This window comes from Pithys albifrons, chromosome 10, assembly GCF_047495875.1.
Source record: "Pithys albifrons albifrons isolate INPA30051 chromosome 10, PitAlb_v1, whole genome shotgun sequence".
Classification (NCBI taxonomy): Eukaryota; Metazoa; Chordata; class Aves; order Passeriformes; family Thamnophilidae; genus Pithys; species Pithys albifrons.
Genome location: NC_092467.1, coordinates 11,111,899 through 11,139,469, shown reverse-complemented (window position 1 = coordinate 11,139,469; position 27,571 = coordinate 11,111,899). Strand labels below are relative to the sequence as shown.

General features: G+C 35.5%; 1 protein-coding gene across 3 annotated transcripts in view; it reads left to right on the top strand.

The window, feature by feature from the left end:
* The window catches only part of DENND1B (DENN domain containing 1B), a 153,258-nt gene that overhangs the window by 109,231 nt on the left and 16,456 nt on the right, over positions 1 to 27,571 (top strand). For all 3 annotated transcript variants that reach the window (XM_071564691.1, XM_071564690.1, XM_071564693.1), the window contains 7 exons: positions 25 to 150; positions 7,982 to 8,083; positions 13,831 to 13,921; positions 17,769 to 17,809; positions 18,620 to 18,688; positions 20,875 to 20,931; positions 21,691 to 21,801. In XM_071564691.1, coding sequence (XP_071420792.1) covers positions 25 to 150; positions 7,982 to 8,083; positions 13,831 to 13,921; positions 17,769 to 17,809; positions 18,620 to 18,688; positions 20,875 to 20,931; positions 21,691 to 21,801 — 597 coding nt within the window. The remainder of the gene's footprint in view (positions 1 to 24; positions 151 to 7,981; positions 8,084 to 13,830; positions 13,922 to 17,768; positions 17,810 to 18,619; positions 18,689 to 20,874; positions 20,932 to 21,690; positions 21,802 to 27,571) is intronic.

Sequence of the window (27,571 nt, the reverse complement as noted above, 5' to 3'; positions counted from 1 at the left end):
TAACTGTTCCACTCTGTCGTGCAGGTCTCGGCCTTGAAAAATAAACTGAAAAAGCAGTCTACAGCTACGGGCGATGGAGTAGCCAAGGCCTTCCTTCGGGCACAGGCAGCACTGTTTGGATCCTACAGAGATGCACTAAGATACAAACCAGTAAGATGGCTTCTTTGTTACTTTTCCCCCTTCATTTATAAGAACATGGTCTCATTCTTCACAAGGAAAGTATGAAATGTTTTATTCCAGTCTGAAATAGTCTGTTTTAAATCTTACTCTATGCTAAGGATACACTGGCAATCTAGAAGGCACTACCATATCCTGACAGTGAGTTGTACTGGAGAAGAAATATTCATCCAAAGTCAGCTATTCTGTTTTTTGTATCAGTTTTATAATTTATTTAGTATGAAATCAGATTGCATTAATGAAACTGCTTACACACAGCTCGCCTGGTTTAATGTGGTGAAGAACTGAAGAGGCTGTGCCTTTCAAACTCTATCATTTTTCACTGTACCAGTCCATAGATTTTGCTGAAGGCCAGAATCTTATTTCCTAGCAGACACTAGATACAAGTCAAAGATGCATCTTTCCTATTATACATTGATCTTGATTGCTCTTAGATGTTAGGAGAAATGAAAATCTGTTTCATCCCATCAGAACTTTTTTCTGATGTTTTGCTGGTACTCAGTTGATTAATGTGTTACAGGCTTTCATCACTTCTGGTTTATGAGTGTGGCACATATTGAGCCTATCAGTCCAGATTATTTTCTTATGATACTGTAAACTGCTGGTAGTAGTTCTGTTTGATAAAATGTACTGAGATGACATTGGCTAAATTGGATTCTGTGGATATGATGTTCGTCTGATGGATTCAGTTAAACATGGAGTTTTGATAGGAGAAAATCATCCTCACTTGAGGAGTCCAGTCTGTAAAGCCACTGGGTGTGTGGGATACATGGGTGGGTGTGTTTGGGCATGAGCAGGGTGATGTATTCTGCTCTTGGGTAAGGAACTGTATGGTATTCCTTGATGGAAATCGATAGAATAGCTCCAGATGGGGCTTTTTACTGGGGTGAATATTGGCAGGGTCTTCATCTACCCACATGCTTCTCTTACAGGTAGTCTTTTCTGCTGTGTTTTGCACACAGCTGTCTGGGCCACTGATGGCCTTTGTTACCGAGATGGAAAGTAACCCATGCAGAAGTGAAGTCATATTCAAGGGTTTAGTTCAAGTATCTGTGTGTGGCAGGTTTCTTATGATGTGGTAATGTTGTTTGCATACCATATTGAAATGGCTGCACCTGTTTTAAAAATTGCTGTATTTCAACAAACAACTTGTTTCTGTACAACAAATAATTTCAACAAACCAGATTGTTGTTTATTCCATAATGGCATTACCTGGCCTTGCTTCAGGAGGGGTTATCTCATTTGTTCCTTATTCTAACGGTGAGGACACTAGTCCGTGTCAACTCATGGCAGATTGCATTAAGAACTGTTAAATCAAAAAGTGTCTTAATCTACATTCAATTCGTGCAAGCAGAACAATTGATTTCTGGTTGATGTCCTTAACTCTGTTCTGACCAGGAATAAGCTTCTGTCAGTCCTTTGTTTTGGTAACTGTTGAGCTGTATGTGCAAGTTCTTTAGCATCCTGATTTTTGTCTCTATTGAAATGACCTCTCCTTTTAACTGATTTCCATTTCATTTTAGTTTAGCAGTTGGCATATCTGAGATATCTACATTTGCACTATACTGGAAGTACTGCACTATGCATCATTTCGACTGGCAAACATTTGTCAAAGTGACTTTTGAAGTCTGTCTTCCTGCATTATTTTCTTTTGCAGACTTATCTTTTTTTGACTCCACTGATTGCATGTAAGAGAAGGTATTTTTGAAACCATTGTGGCCTAATTACTTTTTAAAGACACATTATTTCAAAATATCTTAGGAAATCATGTGTTACAACTATTTGGAAGGAGTCTCAAATTTGAGATCTGTTATTGCAAAGAAAATACTCTTTGTTTTGGAGTCTGTGGGGCTAGGTCTAATAAGGTACTCTAAACCACAGCTATTGAATTTATTTACATTCTTTCAGGAGTTCAAATAGCGTTTGTGGAGAAAATTGGTAGGAGCAATACTTAAATGAAAATATTTCCAATATAAATTTGGAATACTTTTGCTATAAATAAGCTTGCCATATTTTCAAAATCAAGAACTGAGAGGGTTTGGGGGTACTATTTTGGGGATTGCAAACGTCCTGATGAAAAATAAAATAATGTGTTTGGAAAGTTATTGATTCCTTGATGGGTGAAAAATATGTTCAAATGAACTATTTTCCTTGCAACTGTGTCCTGTAGGATTTTAACTTGAAACATGAAACAACTGTCATTAATATTCACTTTGAGTAAAGAACAGCTTTAATAGTGTCTGTACTCATCCAACACTTCTCTTCACTCCAAACGCTGTTCATCACACTGAACACTCATTCTGTGCAACTGTTTGTTTTCAGCACAGGACAGATTCTCCTCGGTATAGCAATATGTCTTGAACAAACGTCTAGCAATTATTGAAAAAAGTGATTGGTGAAAGGGAAAATGGGAATCTTCAGGGGTCTTGGAAGGAGTTCATGGGACTCTAAAAGACCATATGGAAAATCTGACTACTCTAATACAGACAGGAAATATGACATGCAATAGATAAAGGTGATAATATTTTTTGTGTGTACTAAATGATAATAAAAAATTAAGTAAAAGTTTCCAAGAAAAGTACAAATACTTGTTTTTCTTGATTTACTCATGATATAAAGAAATCCTTCAAAGTATTGTAACTGCCAAGAGTATTTTTTTAATATGTACACTTTACGTTAGCAAATATTGCATAATAGGAGTGGCTGTGTAGAGCTGAGCTAGTGCTAAGGACCTGACATCCACACAGTGTGCATTTCTGGCTTTACTGTGGTTCTAATTTTAGTCTGGTGTTGGATGCTGAATACCCATGACTAGCTGGAGCTCTGCTTCAGTTTAATCCAGAAGAAATCCACTTCATACATGGTAGGTTCAAATGATTGAAAAAATTGCTTCAGTATAATTTCATAAATGACAAAAAATAATGCAGAAAAGGTATTATCAGTGGAATGGTGAATTATAATTGTTTTATGTATGCTCTCATTCACATAGAGAACTGCAATCCATTTTGAGACCTTGGGTGAGATGCTCTTACACGGGAATGTGTGTGGCCTCTGGTGGAGGGGTGCTCTTCATCAATGGCAGCGAGGCAGTTGGAATTGTTTTGCCATAAGGAGCTCTGGAATATAGAAAGGCACGTGGTCAGTGTGTTTTTATTCTCACCCAGCCAGCAGCTGCAGTGGGAGCCATTGTGCAACATCAGTGATCACAAACAGTTTTGATCACTGCAGTCTAACCCTGCTGGGGCATTGCAGTGAGCAGTGTTGTGGGATAGATGCTTTTTGCATCATGTAAGCATATACAGGTCCAAATAATGTTTGCTTTGGGTGCTTACAACTTGGCCTTGAACCTTCTGTTGCTCCTAATTTCTTGAGGTAGTTCAGCATTTGGGGATATCATGGATAATATCACATGTTTTGTGTTTCAGAATTGCGTGCAAAGGTGTGACAGATACAAATATGGGAATTGGTGCAGTTTGTGTCACTTTGTTATCAGAATATGTGTGACATTGTGATTTTTCTACCTATTTTACTGTACACATTCTTCCTTGCATGTCCAAGGGCAAACCGTGGAGATGAAAGCAAAGACTAGTAAATTTTTCCCATTAATCATATGCAGTGTTGTCAGTTAATACAACAATATGATATAGAGAATTCTTCAAAAGGCAGTATTCCCAATCTATGTCTAGAGAGGGAGACGTAGATAATAGAATGAAGAAGGAGTTGAAATATAGTGAATATGTAAGTATTCACCATGATAGAGATTAATTTTAACATCATCAGAAAACATAAGCAAAGCAGAAAAGTTGTGTGATTCAAAGCAGGAGACATCAGGAGGAAATTCAAGTGTGATGTTTCATATTTTATATTTAAATAATGGCAAGCAGAATGCATTTCAAATGTACTTCAAAATAAACAAGGCCTCTTATTTTATGCCACATCTATTAAAAGAAAATGACAAATAAGCAACCGTAACTTATTTTCAGCCTTTGAAAAGTTGGATTTTCTTCAAGAATTACCTAACAAATAGTGAAGTCGTTGAAAAAGATCACCTCTCATGTAATAAGTGAGAGCTGCCATATGAAATGGTGTTAATCGTTGCAACAGAACTAATAGTTGGCATGAGTCATCTCATGCTAGAGCAATGCAGTGTTTTCTGTAAAAAATTAATATATTTGTACTTCTTGTTCAAGTTAAATATCGCTGGATTTAGAAAGCACAAACATACCTCTAGGTTACTTTTCTTTTTAAAATGATCACACTGGTTTAGCTCAGTTTTCATATTCCATTGAGGTCTGTATAAATATCTTACTCAATATGTGAATGTAGCTTACAGTAATAAATTCCTGCTGTGTGTGGCAAGCTATGAAAGGGGAAGAAAATTCTATAGCAACTGTTGTTAAAAGGACAGATATCATGTTTGGGCATAGATTGTTTGGTCTGAGTATTAGCTGTCTGCTTTTCAGTACAGAGTCCCCACTGGGTTTTGATCGAACTTGTTTTGAAAGTACATTGTAGATCAATACAACAGGGGAGAGTTGATGGTCTAGTAGTTAAATATCAGAGAAGCATTCCTCCAAAACTCAGTTTCTAAAGGTAGTCAGCTGTATTTGCAGAACAAGGATGTTATAAGCTTTCTATATGAAAACATATAAAGCTAGTTTTATTTACATCGATTCAGTAATTTACTTCTTAAATAGCACTTCAAAAGGCTTTGTGTTTTCAGTAGTAATCTTGAAGCTTTGTAAAAGTTTCATTTAGAAAACAATTTTGTTGATCAGAGCCTTGGACAAACAAGTAGCTCAGAGTTAACTGTGTTTTTTAATGTGATTTTGTCAAAGTTACCACGGATAGCTCGAGAGGACTTCAGTGTGGAATTTCTACAGGTTTCAACAGATTTTCTCATTTTTATATGCTGAATAGGTAGGAGCTTTAAACCTACTCATATTTTTAAGGCAGTCTCCCAATCAGCAGGTTCAGATAACATGGGTGATTTTTGGATGGGAACTCTTTATAGAACTAAATAAATTTTCAGCAAAGAGATAGCTTTGGTTATTCTGTCTCTGAACTGTACTGATAAGGGAACAGATGTACCACTGCCTAAGTGCTTACCAGGTATCTGAAGCATTCAGTGATTAAAGGAAAGTATTTGGGAAAATATTACACCCATGCACTAAAAATGTGTGCTGAAAAACTGCCATACCCTGGTGTTCTGTTAGATGACTTGGGCAGGAGAAGTGCCATCAGGAAACTATCTGCCTGCTCCCTTTTCCTGGCTGGTGTGAAAGGGAGAGCAAGCATGCCTGTTTTCTCTCCTGCTGGAAGATAACCTCTCCTTTTTCTCTTTCATCTTTCTCAGATAGTTGGGAAAGTGGCAGTGGGAAGCAGAGCTGTTTCTATTTTTCTAAATGGTATATTGTGAAAATAATTTCTCTCCTTAGTCCTAAATTTAATGTTTCCTACTATGTCATGAGCGATCATCTAGTCAGGGCTGCGCTCCTAGAAAGCCTCTGTATTTCCAGAAATTGCTTCTTTGTGTAACAATTATATTTTTGTATATATATGTATATATGTGTGTGTGTGTGTATGTGGGGGGGGGTGTGTGTATATATATATATATAAATATATAAGATATTAATGTATAAGGAATTGTTTTAATTTGCTGCCTTGAAATTTTTTGGAAGAGCAGCAGAACTGAGGAGAAAGTCTGCCCTCAGGAGCACTATGTCTTATACCACCATGTCTCACTGGAGACTATTCCATTTGTTTTGATGCACTTTGATTTGCTAAGTAGCTTGGGGTCATCTTCTTAAGACATGAGTCTTTAGGAGCTCGAGAATAGCTAATGCAAAGTGGGTCAGGAAGGCCATGCTATTTAAAGTACCATGAACATTTCAAGCTCTTTGGCAGATCCAGCATGTCCTGCATGTGTATAGTGTTCACCAGTTATCTTGGGATAAGTAAGGAGAGTAACTTGGGTGCTTCTCCTGGAGCCCTGACTGACAGAGCTACACCTGTTACTGAGGTGGGTTTGTATCAGAGCACTCCACCTACCCTGTGGCAGGACAGGGATTGTGCTGGGTAAATATAAATCTTCTGGCTCTTCCAGGGAGAGATCTTTTCTAAAACCAGAGGTTCCATAAAGAAGTAAGGATGCAAAACTTAAAAACAAGGTAAACATGAACTTAAGTATTCTGTGGAGTAGATTGGACCTCTTAAAAAAGAAACTCAGAAAGAGGGAAGATTTTTAATGTATAAGACTAGGATTTTAATGTGATATCACAGTGTTTCTACACAACATTTCCTTGGGTCACACGTGAACCATTTGAAAACAAAGTGTAAAGTGTAAGGAACAGTTAAAAATGATTCAGAGCTTCCTCACCAAACTCACCCAGATCACGTGGAGAAAACACTTTGTGACATTCTGGAAGGGCCAGAATGATGGGGAAATGCGTGAAGTGACATGTGCCATTAGAGTTAAATGGGGTTAGGAAGACAAAGCTGTGGTGATTGTGGGCATGAACAAATCTGTCTTTAAAGTGGCTGTCACTTGGAGCTGCTGTAAAGATTGGTATAACAGCTGTCTTTGATCTTTCTTCTTTTGAGTGGCTGAGATATCTTTTGTTCTGTTGTGGGACTCCACTGTAGATGTAGTTTTTGGGCGGTAAAATTTTCTGTAGTAGATTTAGGTGTTGCATTTTGTTGGAGTCCAGGTTTTCTGTCTTTGACATCTTTGGTAATTGTGTCTAACTTAGTAATTTTGATTTTGTAAACTTAGGTGAGAAGCCCTTTGGCTTTTTGGTGAAATCCATTTGTGTACATTCATTACCACACAAACTTCTTAATGTTTCTTATTATTTATTCAGTTATGCCAAACAACTTCAAGCATTTATCACAAAGTATTGACAAGAATAACAAAATGAAGGGAATGATCCTCAGGAATGTCCAGTGATCTGTGCACACTGAATATAAAGATTTTTAAATGAAATCAGGAAATAACATAGGAATGAATTAGCTTGTTTATCCCTTATTTTTAAATGAGTGTTGTTTTCAGTAACAGTTTTTATTCAACAAGCACTGACTTTTCAATGAATACTTGTAAATCTTCTTTCATCATTGAAGTGTTTTGGTGCCGGCTTTTTGGTGTCTACAGGCTGTGCACTTTTCCCATGTGGTAAAATACATTTTGTTGCACTAAGTTGAAAATGTTTTTTAACCATGTGTCAAAAATTTTGTAGCTTTTGTTTTGTGAAAAAATAAAATAGATGTGTGCTTCAGTAACTTCCTTTTAACTCAGCAGTATGTTTATCAATCTTTTCATGTTTTGGTAAGTAAATACAAAATTAATTAGGTGCAGAGACATATTTTTGGACTGGATTACAGTATTGCTGGTTTACTGAAAATACTGAATAATAATACTTAGTAAATTATTTGAAGCACTGGACCTCAAAATTTGAATCACTTACTTGGAATCTTTAATTAAGAGCATGCTGTAAAGGTAACATGAAGCAAATGTAAACCACTTTACTTTCCCCTTGCAATGTGTATTTTGTAGACTGGCTTCATACACCTGATGTTCAATTGCAATGTGTATTTTGAGAGCTATTTAAATATTATATGAGGATTTGGGGGTTTTTTGTTGTTGTCTACGTTTGTTTAATTGTATGCACATTAATCAAGACTGCTTGAAAGGGAATATTTGTATGTATCAACTATTAAAAAATAGATACATTTGTGATGGAGAATTTTATATAAATCAGCATGTATGTATACTCATAATCTGACTTTTTCTATTTCCATTTTTCAGGGAGAGCCTATAACTTTCTGTGAGAATAGTTTTGTGAAGCATCGTTCCAGTACAACTAAGCAGTTCCTGGAAACTGCTGTTAATCTTCAACTGTTTAAACAGGTATGAGAGGGTAAATGACCCATGTTTAATGTTTTTCTGTTAAAACATATCTGTATTTTAATGCATTTTTCTTTCTGTCAGGTTATGAATTTCTGGCGTGAAATATAAGTACAAGTACTTTTTGTACAGTCATACCAATTTTGTTGTATCTTCACTTAGAGTTAAAAAGAGCAGTGGTGAAACTAAACAAAAAATAACCCCAGGGTGCAGAGCCAGTGCAGCATCTCTTGAGAGCCAGTCAGCAACCCATCTAAACAAGAATCATGGATCTCCCAGCTTGATGGTTGAACTTCATTTTCAGCTCTCTTGGATCAGGACCAAAGAGCTTAAACAACATAGCACTTACTTAAATTAGACTTCAGTGGCTTTTTATTTAAAAACTGGAGTCATCCTGCACTTGCAGGGTTTTTTGCAAGGCTCTTTGAAGTGTGCACACAGAAAACGTTACAAGCCTGAGCCATAGGGGTGGCCTGAACAGTATTCTACAGCTCAGTTATAGTTTGATTACAGACTTTGAAATTATTTCTGTTCTTTGATTTTATTCTGTAACTCTTTTTTTCTCTCTTTTCATCAGATGACCCCATTGCATCAAAAGGGTGTTAAACTTATTACTAGATTTTTAGGAAAATCAAGGAAACTCTGAATGAAATCAGAAGATTCATGAAAGTATATATTTGCTTGCAAATACCTGGAATGATTGATACATGAGAGTTCATGTTTAAATAATCTGGGGGACTTCCTTGAGGATATTCTACCGTTATAGATAAGGGAAGTGCATTACATGTACAATCTTCCAATTTTCAAAAAGCATTTGGTGTTAATCAGAGGATAGTGTATAAAGTAAAGATGGGGATGATACTTTATAGAAATCTTGTGAAAATCTGATCATAGAACTGGACTCCTTTAATTTTACTGTGGTGTGTGTTAACAGAATAAAAATTGTAAATAAAAATATAAATTAAGAAATAAGAAGTCTGAAACCTTTTGAAGTATGGTTGATTGGGCTGAAACAGAAAGAAGTAATGGATTGAAGTGCTGTTTCCCTTTTGTGTATCTTGGTGAGATAAGGCGCATGAAACTTTCTTAACAGAAAGGTGCTTACAAGCAGAGTTTCTAGTGTTGTGCCACTGCTAGTACTAAAACAAGATCTAGAAATAGGTTTTATTGCACTGAAATGAATGGGCTTGTCAGCATGGCTCTGTACTTAACTATTACATTTTAAAGTGTTCAATTAAAAAGAATCAGTTTATAGTTTGTTTGAATTTTATTTCAACCAAAGGAAATAATATATTTTAGAGGATTAGGAAATAGTAACAATTTTGATGATGTATGGGATTTAGTAGTAGTAGTAGGTTCTTTTCATGCCTCTAGTTTTTGTTGCAAAGGTTAGTTGTACTTTTTCAGCTAATCCTCAGCCCAGCTGCGTCTACTCCAGTTTTTCCCACTGACAAATTTGCTGATTTCAAAGTTGTTTGTATTTCAGAGAGACCAGACTGTATTTATTCTGTTCTGGAAAGTCTTTTAAGCAGAAAATTGATCTTAGAGGCAGCCTTAAATCTAGACCAAGCAGAGAGTTGGTTGTTTAAATACACCCATTTTGCTGTAACTGACAAGTGAGCTTTATTTGTGCCATTTTGTAAAATCCTTCCTCTGTGCTTTTAATCATCTCTCTCCTACATTAAAACTTGTTAATTCCTCCAGTTTACCCATTCTTTTAAGTTTAGAAGTTATATTTTCACCAAAGTTCCAGGAAATCTCTGTCAGAAAAATATTGTGGGATTAATTCTTTGTGTTACTCCCATTCAGATTATTTTCATCTCCAACATCATCTGTTTTTACTTTGTATTGCATTTTGATGTGCTTTCTGTTTAGTGGTATCCCCAAATGTATTAGCATATGCCAATCTTTCGTACCAAAATCATTAATTAACCTGTAAACAGGATGAGTCCCAGCACTTAACCTTTACCATGGCCACAGCTCAGCCTGACACATTTCCTGTCAGTACAAGCTCTTATCTCCTCCTTCTCCCAGTCCTCATCCAACCTGAAGTTCAGGTGGACTGTTCAGGTACTCTGCTTTTATTCCAGCTAATATTTTGAAATGCAAGAATCTTTTCTGTGTTATAGATAAATTGCATTTCCTTTATCTAGGAAATAAATAGTCAAAGAATCTGTGAGAATCAGTGTTTTGATAACTCATATATCTCTCATTTGCTCATTTACCATTTTTCTCACCCAAAATCTAATTGTAAGCCTCATTAAATTGTTAAGGGCAAACCAGCACTTATAAAAAATTTTGGGTTTTAAGTATTGGTGATATTATTATTCACTTCAACTGTGGTCACCTTCACCTGGATGGATTCATAAAATTAGATTAACTTCCAGACATATATGCTGATTTTCTTGCCATTGTGTACCAGAGTTGAATCTAGAGGTTTTTTTACATGAGTTTATTTCTCAGGTATTATAATGTTAATTTCTGTATCTTACTTTATTTCCCTTATTCCACATCTTAGTCTTTACTGAGAATTGAGAAAGGATATTTTTGGCAGGGACAATGTCTAGATTATCTTTTAGCCTACAACCATTCTCTTGGACTTAGAGATCAAGGAATTAGTTTCTACATAATGTTGATGACTTCATGTATTTTGGAAGTTGAAGGAGCTGTTTGTATTTTTCTGAAAGACAATGCACCAAACTGTTTGTGAAAAACATACATTTTTCCAGGAATTTGTAGAAGTAATTTATGATAAATATGCTGAAATGGATCACAGATATAGGGATGTGTGAAGTTTAATTTGCTGCAGTTTGCTGGCTTTAGTTTTCTAAAGCCACCTTTTAGATTGAATGGATTTAACGTTAAAACTCTGGTTATCATTGTTCTTAAACTATTATGATATTTAATTGTATAAGCAACATTTTTCTTAAAAAGAAAATAACTATTATTTATTTCATTAAATATTCTTATTTCCTGATTAAATATGCTGCATGTGACAATTTCTGTTCAGATGAGATGTTTGTTCTCTTAAACTGTATATCTATGTTACTACTTTTCTCACTTTTTTTTCCACATCTTTGATAGTTGTACTGTCTATACTATCGGGTTTTTAGCTTTTTCTGAGCCTTAACAGGGCTCTCTTTTAATTAGGGTAGCATGGAAGGTAACTAATCTTTATTTCAAGCTGCAAAAAATAGTTTTGATGAGTGTCTAGGGGGAAATATGAATTTATTTTTAGAACAAACATGAAGTCTAATGCCAGACTATCTCCTTAAATAGTTTAAGCTCCTTAAATACAGTAATTGTATCAGTAATGTAATCTGCAGAATTTACTGGGACTTGTTCCTAAAATGTTGGAAAGTGTTAGTTAAAAAAATAAATAATGAATGCAGGATGAGGACTTGAAAAATCATAAGCCTTTGAAAATTATTCAAATTTCTTTGACAAGCTTTGAGTTGAGCTCTCTTCTTGCAAGTTATTGAGGTGTTATTTTGTGAAAATAATTCATGATGTTTTCTTTGCTTCTGAAAACTTTTTGGTTTTAATAATGCATAAATTGACTTGGAATTTTTGCTCCTTCCTAAATGAGTGGCTGTGCAAGAAAATATTCTAAAACAGATGTGGTCTCTATTTCTGTTTTAGAATTCAGTATTTTTTAAGGATTATGGTAGTTGTGTCTTTAGTCACATTAAAATCCAAGAGTAACACTGGAATTACTAGTTTTTCATTGGAAGCAGTAGCCACTCAAGAGCTCTCTGGATCTCTAAGTGAATACATTTCTTGAAACAGCAGGCTCAGATTTTTCAAGAGAGTGTGGGTCTGAAAAATGGAAGGAGAAAACCATAAATTTTGTGTGTAATTCCACATGCTGTTCTTCTCAGGTAGCAGTCTAAGGGCAACCATTAACAGTAAATTACTCAAAAGTAGAAACTGCTACTACCACTACTGACACTTATAATTTCCTTTAAATAATGTCTTCAATATCTTTTTCCTAACAGTTCTCTTTGTCAGTATTTACATTAAATACTCAAATTCAGTCAGTGTCTCAATCTTCCGTTGATAGGATTTTACCAAATGATGAGTATGTCCATAAATCTTACAGTAGTTTATAGTATGGAATCAATTCATAACTTTCCCCAGAGAGATAACGTGTTAGAGTTCAAAGGCTGGGGGGGCAGTAGGAATCTTTGTTAGGGGGGTGGTTTTCACAGCAGTAACTAAAGGTGCTTTTATCTTTTTCTTACTGTGAAATAATCCAGTGATCCCACACTGGTCTGACCATGAACCAACCTATTTGGAAAAGAGCCAACTTAGAGTAAAATGAAAAAATAAGAAAGAATTTAGACAAGGAAGAGAGAGAAATTATCTTTGTGTTTGCCTTATTGGTACTGCTGGAATTTTTGTACTCTGAGAAAGTAGTTTTTTCATGTCACTAGTGTGTTCATTGACAAGCATCAGATTGTCACTGACACTGTTTGGATAATCTGTGGTAAAAAATGATGGAGCCAAATAATTAATTCTGGTTAATTTCTCTGTACTGTTTAGTACCAGCGAATAACTCATAATTCTTGCTAGCAGATGAACTGCGTATAGTTGGATAAATGCTTTCTCACTTTATCTGTCAAACTTGATTCAGCCTTTTCAAAACAAAAAGGGAGGGGTTACTTCTTGAAAGAATTTTAAACCTCTGTGCTTGTTGTACTTCCTTGAAGCCTAATAATTCCCTTCAGAGAGGTTTATTACTTATATAATTTTGAATTATTATTTGGATCATTTTCAGTCTTTGTATATAACTTGTGTGTAGATGCAAATCCGTGTGTCATGCAGCTGTAACCTCTGCATAAGGACAAGTGTTGCAGTGTGCTCTGTAAATGCACTTAAATAAGGGGCAGTGCTTAAGGAGACCCCAAAGGACAGAGAAGTGTATTATAACTTAAAAACACAGTAGTGTCAACCCTGAACTGTGCTCAGTCAGGTGCAGAGGCTCTCAGGGGCCTGCCTTGGCATTATGCCTCGCTTTGTTTTGGCACTTTGTGTCACACTCCTGTTCAGTTAAGTGAAATGCCCTTCAAGTCAGCTTGACCTCTGCCCATCAAATCCAACCTTCTGCTGCCACCATGTCTGGAGCTACCCACAGCCTTCCTCTGCTGTTCCTTGGATGGACCTGCTACCATTTCCCCTCACTTACTGTCTCTGTAGGGCCACTTTTCATGTAGAACACAATGTGTTTGAAACAGACCTCGAGTGGACATCATACCATCATCTATTTTTTCTTTGACCGGGGTGTTGAGAAATATTTCCAGTTTTTCTAAAGGGACTTTTTGTGTACAGCAAGTTCTGCTTCACATCTATTGGTGCCCACCCAGAAAGGTATGCCATAGGGAGTTTTGTTTATGTTCTGTTGATGATATGAAGTAACTTACAATTTCACAACAGAACATCTGAGATTGTCTCAGTGACCTTGATATGGTTGTGTTTACAAATCCAAATTTACCATTTGTAAGGAAATAATTTCTTTTCATTCCATTAAAATACAGAAAATATAGATAAGTGATCTGTATAAAATACTTTATATACCTGCTGTTCATGGTTCCAACTGCTCTTGCAAAGTCCATCTAAAAGCCTTATTATCCTTAAGCCATATGTTGTCTTGAATATACATATTCATTGTAAGGAAGACATTAAAACTATAACACTGTAAAGCGGTAGAAAAGACAACCAAGTGTGACCCTTTTTTTTTTCACCTCTAGTTTATTGATGGTCGACTATCAAAATTAAATGCAGGAAGAGGATTCTCTGATGTTTTTGAAGAAGAAATCACAGCAGGAGGCTTTTGTGGAGGTACAGAATTAATTTGTGTGTACTCATTGACACTTCTTCCTTGGGAACTGTTCAACATGATGTCCTCATGATGTCCTGTAAATTTTAGAAGTTGTTAATCTTGTTACTGCTTCACTGTTTCCATTCATTCTTGGAAAGGTTTTAGCCTTTAACAAATCACTGCTGGGACACACACTATGTGTCTAAGTCAGTATCCTAAATGAAGATTTGTTTGTTTAATCCAGTAAAATTATACTTAGATTTCAGCATAGGTGGGGATATCAGTATAGTGTTTACATTATTAACAGCATGTTTATATAATCTGCTACATTCCAGGTAAACTATTTTTAAAATAATTTGGATATTTGTGCTGTTTAACTTCTAGATAGTTGTTTTCCATAAACATCTTTTTTCATATCTAATTATTTCTGCAGTGTAAAAATCAGAGTGATTTCCTGAATGCTGAGAAATTTAAGTTCTTCAGAAAATGTGTTCCTCTAAAAAAGGGAAACTTTTTTAAACTTTTATGTCTGATTTGAGAAGGGGCATGGACGTTTGTCTTCCTTATTAATCAAAAGTATTATTCCTCATGTTGTTTGCCTTAGTTGTGTTCCCTGACAATTGTTACAGCACTGTTCACATGAACTAACCCATATGGAAGACTGCATGCTGAATCCAGTCCTGATCATAACAGGATTGTTGAATGGGTTCCTGTTAAACATTTAGTACAGGTCTGCTATTATTTGAGGTGTTGTTTCTTAACCCCAGCTGGCAACCAAGCACCACACAGCTGCTCACCCTACTCCAGACAAAATGAGCACAGATACAATAGATGGTATCAAAATATTCATGACACCACAAATACTATTTTATGGTCAGTCTTGAAGGTGGTGTAGAAGCTTCCTCAGTGGATGGAGGTTATGTGATTTGAGCAAATCCACAGAGTTGCATATGGCAGCTTCCTTTGCAAGACTACCTTTGAATGGGCACACGTAGAAGACAGAATTTGGCACCCACAGAGAAGCTGTTGAGTGGTGCAGAGCCATCTGTACCCTTTGCAAAATACCTTTTTTATACTCAGAGTACATAATTGCTTTTGTTCAAGATTTTCGCTGCCTTCTCCTGCCCTCTGTGTCTTGTGTTAGGATCTAGCCCATAATTTATGAGTTTTTTTACTTGATTAAAGTGTTGTTAGTTATACAGAGATTTACTTCTTTCCTGCCTTTTTAGAGTAACTTATGCTGCTCTGTAAACAGATTTGAGGCATTGAGCATCCATTATTCAGATAGATGATGTCAGTATTCAGAGCTCGTTTGCTGGCTGTGGTTAGGGGTCAGGAGGCTGCAATAAAACTGCAATAGGAGTTAGATAAGGCTTGTTTCTTGGCTGTGCTCTGGCAGCCTGTGAACCATGTCTCACCTGGCTCTGCTCTGCAGGGACTGTGCAGCTTTGCTATCAGCTCTTGGGTAGATTGCACTGCCTGTGTACTTTTCACGTCAGGCAAGCTGAATGTTGCCAGGCTGTGGACAAATTGCTCAGGGCACATATTCAGTATTTACATAACTGCTGCCTCATTATTGCTATGAAGTGCAGGGCAGACAATATGGATGCAATGGAAGGTGACATTTTGTGATGCTAATGGGGTAGAAGTAAGATCTCTTTGCAGAGTTAACTCCCATCAACTTGATCAGGAAGCCCAAAGTTTTAAAAAAAAAGGTGAAAGATTTCAGAAAAGTCACAGAAAGTTAGTGTGAGCTACAAGCTGTTAAAAGGACAGGTGAACACATTTTTAGCTGTGGAGAGTGTAATTTAAAAACTACTTGAATCAAATGGAAAGTGATTCTTTCAGTAATCTCTTTTTAAATTGGCATTTCCCCCATATGCAAGTGTAACTAAACCAGAAAAAAAATTAAACTGGAAATGGAAAATTAAAACTTCAATTTATTTTTTTAAATGGTTTTTTCCCCAAAAGAAACAAAACCCGTTTCTGTGTCTACATTTGAAAATAAATTTGTCAGCTATCTTCATGACAGTTTGCACTTGTACTTAAAAGTTTTATTTTCCCTTACACGTGTTATTCTATGGGATTATTAGTTCCCAAGAGTTTTAAGTAACGTTCAGTACAAGAATACAGTGATGGATTGCCTTAGCACTTGGATTTCTTGGAGAATATATTAATTCAAGTAATTTCTAATGACATGAATTTTACTCCAGAAAAAGTGAAAACACTTGAAAGTACCTTGTAATAATAATTTATTTTAAGGACTCAATGTTATCTTGCCAGGGTTTCAAGAAGTTCAGATGTAACTGAGGGTATGCAATGTTAACATGGCTGTATCTGTAGATGAGTATTTATCAGTTTTCTTGATTGCCTTCTCTGAAGTCTCTCTACACAACTAGATGACTATTTAACTTGATCATTTGCTGTGATCTCATTTACTGTTTCTATTGTTTAAGTCAGGCTGTGACAGAGACAGCTCAAATGTGGAAAGAGTCACTGTTAACAAAAGCACAATCCAGATGGTGTATGAATAGTAATTGAAGTTATGAAATGTCATGGTAAAGAAAGTACTTATGCTTCATGCAGTTTCTGTAACACACTAGCACTGGTTAAATGTCACTTTATTACATGTTATTTGTGTGTTTCCTTCTAGAACAGGTCTAGGGAGCCAGTTCAAATAAGTGAGAAATGAGTTGTTTTTGCTTATTTTGATGTATTTAGTAGATAGGATCATAATGGCCATCAGGTTCTCTCCTCTCTAAGCAAGTGTTGTTTTCACTTGAGCCATCATTCCCGAGAGCGTGGCTGTCTGGAAAGTTTAGTGGAATATGTGAAGGTGCCTGATATGAGTATAAACAACTCATTTTTTTCACCTGATTGAGAAACTTTGGAATGCCTTTTACAATGATCCAGTTAGTTCTCAGACATGTTCTAGAAGAATGATTTGGCTTTCTACTAGTCAAGGTAATAATTCTACCCAGGCTTCAGTAAGCAAAGCTTAAGAAGTTTTGAGAACTCCTGTTAAAAGTCTGTAACTTCAAGGATATATCAGCATGGTCCTTTCAAAATGGTCAAACTGAAACTTCAGCATTCAAAGTGAATGTCTTGTATGGGGTCAGTAGCAGCTCACAGTAGTGGAGTACAGAAGTGATTGATGTGCTCTAAAAGTTTCTCAGGGATTATGGACCCATTTTTTGTGTTCACCTGAAGTGCTTTTGGGAAATAGTATTCATTTCTTCATCCAGTAGAATTTAACCTTGTCCTTCATGGCCGGTTTAGTGGCACAATAGTCTTCAGTGGTCCTACAGAAGCCAGTAGCTCTCACTTTAGAGGATTTCTTTGGGAAAGAAAGCAGATATAGTTAATAATTAAAAAAAAATTTCCTGCACAGGAATATACAGTTATCTCATAACCCTCAGACTGCTCTCCTGTTCTTTTTCCTTGGGATGGCACCTTCTGCATCTATGTCATTGTGGGGTTTGAAAGTTTGTTCAGAGGGATTGTTAAGCTTCAATGCAATTAGTGATATTTTATTCTCTCCTTTGAGTTAATGTTTTTCTTTATAGACCTCCTAGCACTGTGTTACCTTAACATAGTGTTAGTTTCTCTTTCTACCTCAGCTGGTATTAGAAATTTTGTGGGATAAAATGATAACCTTTTAAAAAGGAAATGAAAACATGAAATAAGATATTCCTAGGTTTCTTTCTTAGAGTACACATATTCTTTACATTCCTAATCTATCTGGAAAGAATTAAATTAATAAATAATCCTCCAAGGGCATGTTTTATGCAGGTAGTGAAGAGGGTTGAGACATTTAAAGCATTGAATATATATTTGATTGTATTATATTTTCCATTTCTGTTTCAGGAAATTCAAGATCTTATCAACAGTGGATGCATACAGTGAAGGTATAAACTTGGTTAAGTAATGATACTGGCTGCCCTTTAAGTCTTTATCCTTTTTCTTATGTCCATGTAACAGTAATAGTTTGTTCATTTGTGAGGAAAATGTGTCTTCTGTAATAAACATGTCTATGGTATATGCAATAATTTTGTGGGTTTTCTTCTTAATGATTAAAAAAAAAGTCCCATACAAAATACAAGTGGCAAAATGCATAAGATTTTTCTGCCTCTATAGTTAAAGATTTCACTCCTTTCTGTATCATGTTACATTCCATAACTGTGAATTAGGTGTGACAGTACAATTTGATATGAAGTTTATCACATCTAGTAAATAACAATTCTGTTAATATGGATTTGTGCAGTTTGGCTCACAGAAGACCCTTGGTATAACCTTGTTATTCTGCAGGATTAGTAAAATATATTATTTTAGATTAAGAGAATTCTTCCATGATTAAATGAGAGAGTTCTTTCTGTGGGGTCAAAGTATTTTTTAGTTGCATAATAAATATGATACGAACACATGAAAAATAGCCTTAACTTCTGAACTGATTTTGAAACGGTAACAGTGAATGAAGAAGGAAAATACATCATTCTGTTAGAATGCTTTGATAAATGTGTCAGCTGTGGGGATGACGTACTGTAACCCTTGTGTGGCTGCAGAGCAGGTTGGGGAGGAAACACGGCTGGGGCTGCTCTTACCCATTTTAAAGGAAGGTTGTTATTACTTTACAGCACGCTGTTTGTTTTTCCTTGTCATTGTCTTATGGTTTGCCTTGTGTTACAATGTTGCTAAAATGCATTTTTTGTGTATTTCAGAAAGGCGGTGCACTGATCAACACAGCAGTGACCAAAGCCACTCCAGCTGTGAAAACAGCGTATAAATTTGTAAGATCATCTACTTGAGATAAATAATGCATAAAAATACTGCAGCTTCCTACAATGTCTCATTCTTCTGGATTGCTTAAAAACCTAGGCATTTTAGAAATGTATTGCAGAAAAACACTTCAGCCACTAGAAAGTGTCAAGCTTCATTTGTTTTCTCATCTGCCACTAGGATTTAGAGTTGATTCAGAGTCTTCTAGATAGCTTGTACTTAAAAGTAGACTTTTTCAAAGCATTAGTGTGCTGGTTTTGTTTCAGTTTTAATATACACTAGAAGCTTATTTGAATATCATTTAGCTATTTGATCCACAGCTGCAATTTCATTTTGGCACTAAGTGCTACACTATTGAAAAGATGTGGTAAAGCATCAATAATGTGTGCAGCAAATCAGCTGCTCTTTTAAAGATGATATTGGAATACTCATGTTTAACTGGATTTAATACTTATACTTTTGATCTTAAAATATCTTGTTTTCAAAGACTGCCTAACTAATAAAGCATGTGAGACTGTATGGTATTGTGCAGTATGGTAAAACTGCAGTAGTGTAAAATGAAGTGGGAAGTATTTTGAGGTTGCTTTTTTAATAGATAGGAAAAGACTTTTGGTTTCCTTTTTGCTTTTCCGATTGTTTCACTAGTTGGATGCATAAGTAGTCCTGAATAAATCAGTAAATCAGTCTAAGCTAGTGTATTTTTAGTAAAGTTTTCAAACAGAATTTTTAAGTTTGCATCTCTTGAAAAACACAGCAGTCATGGAGAAAAACAGGTAAATAAATTAAATATACTTCCTACATGGACTCATTTATAATTAAAAAAATGGTTCATTAACAGGTTACTGCAAATTATTCTTCTTAATTTGCACTATCTTAGACTGTGGTCACATGATCTCCTTCCAGCCTTCAACTTTTACAATTATGTCCTTGACAGTAAAAGTTCTTCAAAGTAAACTTCTATATATGCCAGGAAATTCTAGTAAATTTTTGAGAATCTGTATTTGGTATTTGTATTTCTACCCCACTTAATGTCATGTGTTGTTGCCCTTTATGGAGCCTGCTACTGGAGAAATGAAATATGCATTTCTTAGTTGTTGCATAACTGGCTGATAACTTTGAGTAATGCTCTTGGTGCCATCGCTCAGAGTTAGAACAAAGCACTCCAAAATTCATCCAAATGCTGTGAGCCTGAGCTGGAAAGTTTAAAGTGGCTTTCAGGTTAGCATGTGCTACATAGCACCCCATGGTGCTGTTACTGAGCTTATGGATGTATGATTTGAGGATCGAAAAGGTTATCTGACCTCTTGATTCAAGAAAATTATTTTCTTTTCTGAATTGCCATGTACAGAAAACCACAGAAAAATAGGTGGTTTCCAGATATTTATGCCCTTGAATATATTTTTAAAAGTCCTGTTTTCAAGACAATCTTGTAAACTTTTTTAGTTTTTCCCGTATTCATTAAGAAAGATACCTTTTCTTTTATTAGGGTTAGGGGTTTTGGTGTCATGCCCTCATCTTCTATTTTTTTTTCCCTTCTTCTCCCTTCTTTCTCTCTCTCTCAAATATTTTTACTGTAAGAACATGGTATTCTGTATTGATAAGTCATTTCTCTATTCAAGAATATTCTTGGCTGTTTTCTATGCGACATTGATCCTTGCCTGCTTCTTTTAATGCATACAGAATTCTCCCCTAAATAGCAGCACTATGCTGTTCAGCAACACTGGGCAAAATCTCCATCTGCATATGAAATCACTTCATTTCTCTTAAGATTGATGTTGCCCTGCAAGTTGCCAGACTGGAACACTGTAGCAGTCATCTTAAAACTCTTAGCATTTTTTTCAACATGCTTTACTGCTAAAAAGCCCTTTCAAATTTTCAAATTTAAAGGAGCATTTCAAATAAAGGAGTGAGGTATATGACCATATTTAGCCTGCCCCAGCAGTAATGGAGAATTTTTGTGTATGTTGTTTTGCACAGCATTGGCATGCATGTACTGAAAAAATCCTTAAATATACAAAGCATGAATATAAAAAATAAGTGACAGTGCATGTATGAAATTTGTCATAAAGGTTTTTGCTCTTCTTTATATTGTTAGATGTTTAAAAAAAAAGGGTAAAATAGGTACAGCATCATAAAGCATGCTCCATGACTGCAGCCAGTGTCTTGCAGAGGTACTTAAGTCCTTTTATTTCTCTAGGCAAAAAACCAGGCAAGGCAAGGAATAAAAGAAGTGAAGAGTAAGTTAAAACACAAGGTACGTAGTACACTTTTTACTTTCTTACATTCCTTCCTGTATCAGTTTGAAGCTTATACTTCCCAAATCACATGAGATTTGTGTTTTTAATGACTTTTGAAATATGCTTAGCCCTTTGTTCAACAATACATTTTTCATAACGAGCCCTCTGGCAACTATCTGTCATTCTGTGCATCCACTGAATAATCTCTTTATTGTTTGCATATTTTATCATAGAACAACAGAGGTCTTCAAAGATACATTAAGAGGATGTATGTTTTCATAAAGTTGATTGCTTTGATATCACAATTGAAGCCTTTGCTTTTAGCAGAGAATTTGAGGTGGGAGAGTCTTGTAATACAATGTATTTCAGAAAGTGTAGTTGTCCAATTTTAGTTTCATAAGATTTGTGAACAACAGCAATGGTTAGAGACAAATAAGTAGTTTCATTTGAAAAGATGTTTTAGGCATTTTGCAGCTGCTTTTCCCCTTCAAAATTTTGTTTCCATGTAAGATTTTCTATATGGAGAAGGAACCATTTCTTAGGCATCTTTTAGGCTATTTTAAGAAAATTTTCAACAATTTAAACTTTTAAATGACAACGTTGGTAATCCAGTGTCTTGAAAAGCTACATTGATTTTCTTACTACAGATGGTATTTTCATGACAGTAATAGATTGTGGCAAGATAATTTTGAATGCATTCTGCATGCATAATATGGAGGGTATGTTTGCAGATAATGATTATAAATAAAGGAATTTAAATCTGTTTTGTTGCATAGGAGAGTGAGGAAGAGTATGGAACTTGTGGTGCTGGTGCAGTACAGATTGCTCCCACCTACACATCACATTATGAGAAAAGAACAAGCTCAGAAAAGCGAAGACTGGCACAGGTAAGACATCTGAAACTTCTGTTCGTATTCACGCACATATGGGGAATTTTTTGCCACTTACAGTAGTGTGTTGGTGAATCTGTTTAAGATTATTTTATTGTCTGTGTTGAGATACTGAGATTAAAAGACTGTGTTTATAGAAATACTGCTTGTATGGAGAAAAAATGCTGTTTGTATTTCATCCCTGTTGAGAGGGTAAAGAACAGGACATTTATAAGTGTGCATTTTAGATTTAATTCTTAAATACTGTTTTTTGATAAAAGCTTCTCACAAAAAGTACTTTCTGGTCTATTCATAGATCTCTGTTAAGCTATCCTTTTTAGTTTCTTATGGTGAGGCACATTAATTTTGTGTTTCTAAGAAATTGTTTTGGCAGCCATACGGCCTTTAGCCTTGCTCAGATCATTATGATTTATTATTTTATTAATAAGTCAACTAGTTAATACAGTGCCAATGTCTTGGCTTTTGTTCTCTAATCCTTTCTAGTCTAGTTTGAAGTAACAGGTGTAGTGTCTCAACTTTGGCAAGTGTTTTAATGTTTCTGGATTCATTTTGACAGTTTTATTTCAAAGATGTCAACAAATGAGTTTTTGTAACACTTCTTTCTGAAAATTATTACCTGCTTATTTTTAATATATGGGGTTTTATTTTTACATTACATTGTTATTCCATGTTTTTAATACCTTATATGTGAATTTTTAATGCCTGTATCTTCCCTATATGAGAATTAAGTATAGAAATTCAGTTCAACTAATCTAGCAATGTTTATTTTTTTGCTTTAGATATTGCAGTAATAAAATTCTGGATTATCTATTGAATCAATTTGGATTTGAATTAGTTTTTAACAGTAATAAAGTTTGTGAAATTTACCATAGAACTGATGCAGATTACTGCTAAATGGCAGTGGAATTGTACATGAGTATTAAGTACATTTTTAGTAGGGTTATAAATAATACAAAGACTTTCTGCTTCATTGATATGGCAGTGCTGCCTACTGTTACGTACAGGAGTCTAGGGATACAAAGCGATATAATTTACCTTGGTGCAATTAAACATTTCTTTTGAAAGCATGTGTTTAGGCAGAACAATTTAACTTTATGTTCATACAGCTGTATAGTGCAAAATCCTGTAATTGTTGCTATTCCTACCAGTTATCTTTTAGCTTTGAAAACAAGACAGTGTGTGTCTATCTGTAGCTTTGGTTGGTACATACATGCACACACACACACTTTGTCAGGCGTATGTTTGTACACAGGTACATATCCATGTACATAAATAGGGTTTAGTTTCTAGCAAGTCTTGTAAGCAACAGCCCCACAGTTTTGCCCTACTGCAAATGAGGGTCCCATATCTTCTTGGCTCCTGTCCCAAACGTCACATGAACCCAGTGGGCAGGAAGGAGCACATGAGGGTGGCTTTCCAAAAACTCCTTCACCCCTCACTCACACTATTCCCTTATTTTCCTCCTCTCCAAAAGCAAACAAACCAAAAGATTTTTAAAAAATAAGTCTGCTGTTGCTACGCTTGTTTTCATTTTGTTCTTTATGTTTGAGTAAGATAACACAAATACAATTTCTTTATTAATAAGTGTTGATTTAAAACTTTACATCCAAATAAAAATGTGTATTTGTATTCACAATGCATGTATATGGGAGAGACTATGTTTGATCTAGCACTGAATCTGCTGTTTAAAAGAAATGAATGTTTCAGAGTGCTATTGTTGTCAGGTCTAATCCTTTTTCTCTTTATCCTGCAAATGAGCCTCTCCACCCAGATTTCTAAAATTATATCCATGAGTGTCTGTATCAGCATAAGGATAGTGCTAAAATAGGGTTCATGCACTTAGATACATATTTAAAGAAAGGACCAGATGCTGATTTGGTTATGTCAGTGTACTTGAGTATCCCTCCAAAATCTAAATAAACAAGGAACAAAAGAGTGGTTGCTTGAAATAGTCATCTTGCTTCTGAACAAGAGGCACTTCTGCACTTTATTACTATCTCTTCCATACTGAAACATTCAGAAAATAGGAAATATAATGATTTTGGTGTTAAATCTTATGTCATATTAGATGCATGCATTGAGCTTTGTGTTTTTCATTTCTTGGAAACAGTTAAATACTAATAGTTGCCTGAGATGCTGTAAAACATATTTACTTTGAAAAGTTATGTATGATATGAAAGTTTGCTTCACTGAGACAGATTATTTTAAAAATGGGGTCAAAACAGGATTTTGGGGTCTGAGAGGATATTTCCTTTACAATAAAAAGTGAATCTGCTTTTACCCCAACAAATAGTGGTTTGTATATGGGTCTGCTAATTAGTACGGTTATTTCCTGTTTTGTTGATGAGGCTTTAATAAATGTCAAGGGTACAGCCATGAAGATCTCCCAATTAGGCTTTGCGTTTGTAAAACCCAACCCCTTTGCTTTTGTGTGAAGATGACAGTTCCAACTGCAGCCTCAGCCTAACAGGGCTCAAGGGAAAGCATACTTCTCTGGTTTTATTGAAAACAAGGCCAGTTTGGCCCAGGGAGAATACCAGCACTGGTCACAGTGCAGAGCCATTTTTAACAATGAATATTTACTAAGCTTTATCACTGCTGTCATAGTGGCTTTATTGTATTTTTTCTTTTCCAGATAGACTTAAAAAAATTAACAGTAAATAAAAATATAGCATGTAAAATAGCTGTCAAAACCTAATCAGAGGATAAATAATTAAAAGCACTATTGCAAACTGTAGTGATCAGCTTGCCCTCCTATAATTTGCATTTTGAAAGTCTTTCCTAAAGGAAGAGAACTGTGGGGAGTGCACTGCTCCGTGCCCGTGTGCCTGCGCGTGTGCGCACACAATTAATCTTTGCCTAAGATGAATCGTTCTATCTCTGTAAGATTCATTTGAGCTTCCTCTTGCTTAGGTTCACTGTTCTAGGCTTTTTATACGTGTGCAAGCTTAACTATATTGCAAGTCAACATTAACAGATGGATTGCCCTAAGCAAGGGAAAACCACAACAACAAAATCTAGTGAAAGTGGAGGATTGAAGCTTTTTATTGTTAAGCCTTATTAAAACCTTGGCATGTGCACTGCTGTTAACTGTTTCATGCCTAGAGCTAATAATATGTCTCTGGTATGTTTTATCTCTTGCATTAATTATGTGTAGAAGATACAAGAAATCACCAGCAAAATTTTTGAAATATAAATTTATGCAGGCATGAGATTTCTTTGACACCATTTGCAGTATCTTGGCAATGATATTGCTGAGTTCCTTTAACTATTGATGAGAAGGGCACAGTAGGGCATGTATTAGACTGTGGCACATTCAGTTTTTGCATAATCTGTTTTAATTCTGTTTCATTATATGCTCCCAGGTAATGCAGATTTCTGGGTACACAGGGGCCTAAATGCAGAGTAGGAGCTCTGTAAATTGTTCCAATTGGATATATAATTAAAAAGAAAGCGTGTTTATTATGATCCTGGTTAGAATGCCAGGAAGATCTGTTTGATTTCATGAATTTGTAATTTTGCTGTTATTTTAGGTGTTAGGGTAGCTTATTGAAAACAGAGCATTTCAGGATATCAATAGTCCTAATGTATTTCATGGCTAATAAAACACTCTTGAAGATTTGCAGAATACCAAATAAGAACTACCAGTTCACTTTGCAATTAGTAAGTTAGCAATGCCCCCTTGTCTCTAAGGAAATGTGTGTAATAATACATGCCTAAGGTACTACGGGTATTTTGCATCTGTAATGGAAATGGGCATTTGGACTCTTAAGTGTGGATTTCTCAGCAATCCCTGTGTGTCTGCACTACTTTATATGTTGCTATATCAAAGATGCCAAGTGAACTCACCGTGACTTTGCAGGATCCAAATACAGTGTCTAAGAAGGTTTTAAAAACAGTTTTGCATAAGGTAATAAAAGCCAAGTAAGGCTAAACTTTTTTCTTGGTATGCTCAAATAGAAGAGAATTACCTTTTTTTTTTTTTAAGGCATATTGCAAATGGACCCTTTTCTGTTTTATGGAAGTATATCCTAATAACTATACAATAAATATTCAGCTTGCAGTAGGTATACTTGGCATCTGTTCAACAAAGATGGCAAGTGTCAGGCAGGAAGATGTGTTCAGAATAACCTTAACTTCAGGAGTGGCTCATTTATCAATATCCCTACAATGGCCAGTAAAATAAATGACATAATCATTAGCTACAAAGGGCTTCTAGTAACTGATTACCCTTCTAACCTGAAAAAGGTGGTGAGAGTGGCCTATTCTGAAGACTTTTTTTTCCAGAAGCGTAAGAGAGGAGATGCCATCCTTGTGATAATGCAGTGCAAGATATACTGAGTATTCTGTATAAGATGACTCAATTTATTTTAGGACAACAAAATCCACAAACAGCCCCACAATGATTTAAGAAACATGAAAGCCCTGATTTAAGAGCATTTACCTGTACTTGTATTCAGATAATCTGCCTGAGATCATATCTATGGCTGCCATCCACAGATAACACTGATTGTGTTACTGGAGGTCTCTTCTACTGTCATTGACTAAAATATTATAAATTGACAGATGTCATTAAGTAAGAGCCAATTTTAAATGTAAATCACGTTTTGTAAATGCAAAGTAAAATGCAATTTTGAATTAAGCTTTGGTTGATCTGTAAATTCTGTTTCTTTAGGTAATGTGGTGTAATTTGAAAATATTGTAGATATCATTAGCTTCCTTTAATTTGGAGAAAAATCTTTTGTCTTGGTGTGTCAAGAAAGATCTCTTCATTCTGCAAAGCAGTCAGATTTCCTTTTAATTAAAAATGAAAAAGCTGGGCAGCCAAAATTGAAATTGCAGATTACGAGAGTGCCCTCTGGTGGCTCCGGTACCTTCCCAAGCAGTGAAGGCACACATGGCCTCTGCCTTGTGCAACCCTGGCTTGGTACAATGGAAAACCTCTTAGAAATCAACTGGTACTTCTTTTATTTTTGTTAGGTGAAACAGTACCTGGATTTTGTGCAAATTAAGCATTTAGATGCTTTCATGTATCATGCATAATACTATTTTTTTCAGGAACAGGGAATCTAAGCTACCAAGTAGAGGTATGAGATTTCTCACACTTCCCCCCACCCTACCTGCTAAACAGAGACTCTGTTGTATAGCAGTGACTCTCCGCATCAGAGTTCTGCTCCTCGCTCTGCACCCACAAACTGGTGTAAACCTGGTTGCTACTTGTCTCTCCCAGTTTTGCAGTAAAAATCACTTGAGAAATACCTGCAGTAATTGCCATGCTCCCAGTTAAAAAAGAAAAGAAATGTGAAGATAGGATGATGGTCAGGAAATTGCTCAGGAATTTTTTGTTACCCTGTAGGTATTTTGTGAAATGTTTGGTTTTTCAAGACAAAGTCATCAACATACTGATTTGATTGATCTTACTGAAAGAAAATTTATGCAAGCAAAAAGTTTGCAGAGGCTTTTCATGACTATTATTGTCCCTGCCTTAAGCTTTTTAACAAATAGAAAGGCAATCTTTCTGAGGGTCTTTCTTCTACAAACAAATGAACCATACTGGTATGTTACCAGTGTTGCCTTTTTTTCTGAAGTATCTGGAAGAAAAATGCTGTCTCATAAAGTACCTTCAAAATCGGATGATAAACCTTTCTGTCCTTAGGAGTTAATGGAAATAATCGGTTTATTTTTTTTTCATCAGGAGATTATTGACATCTTAATGTAACTGTGGTATCTTCTGCTTTCATTTGCTGTGTATCTTCTATGTTTCACG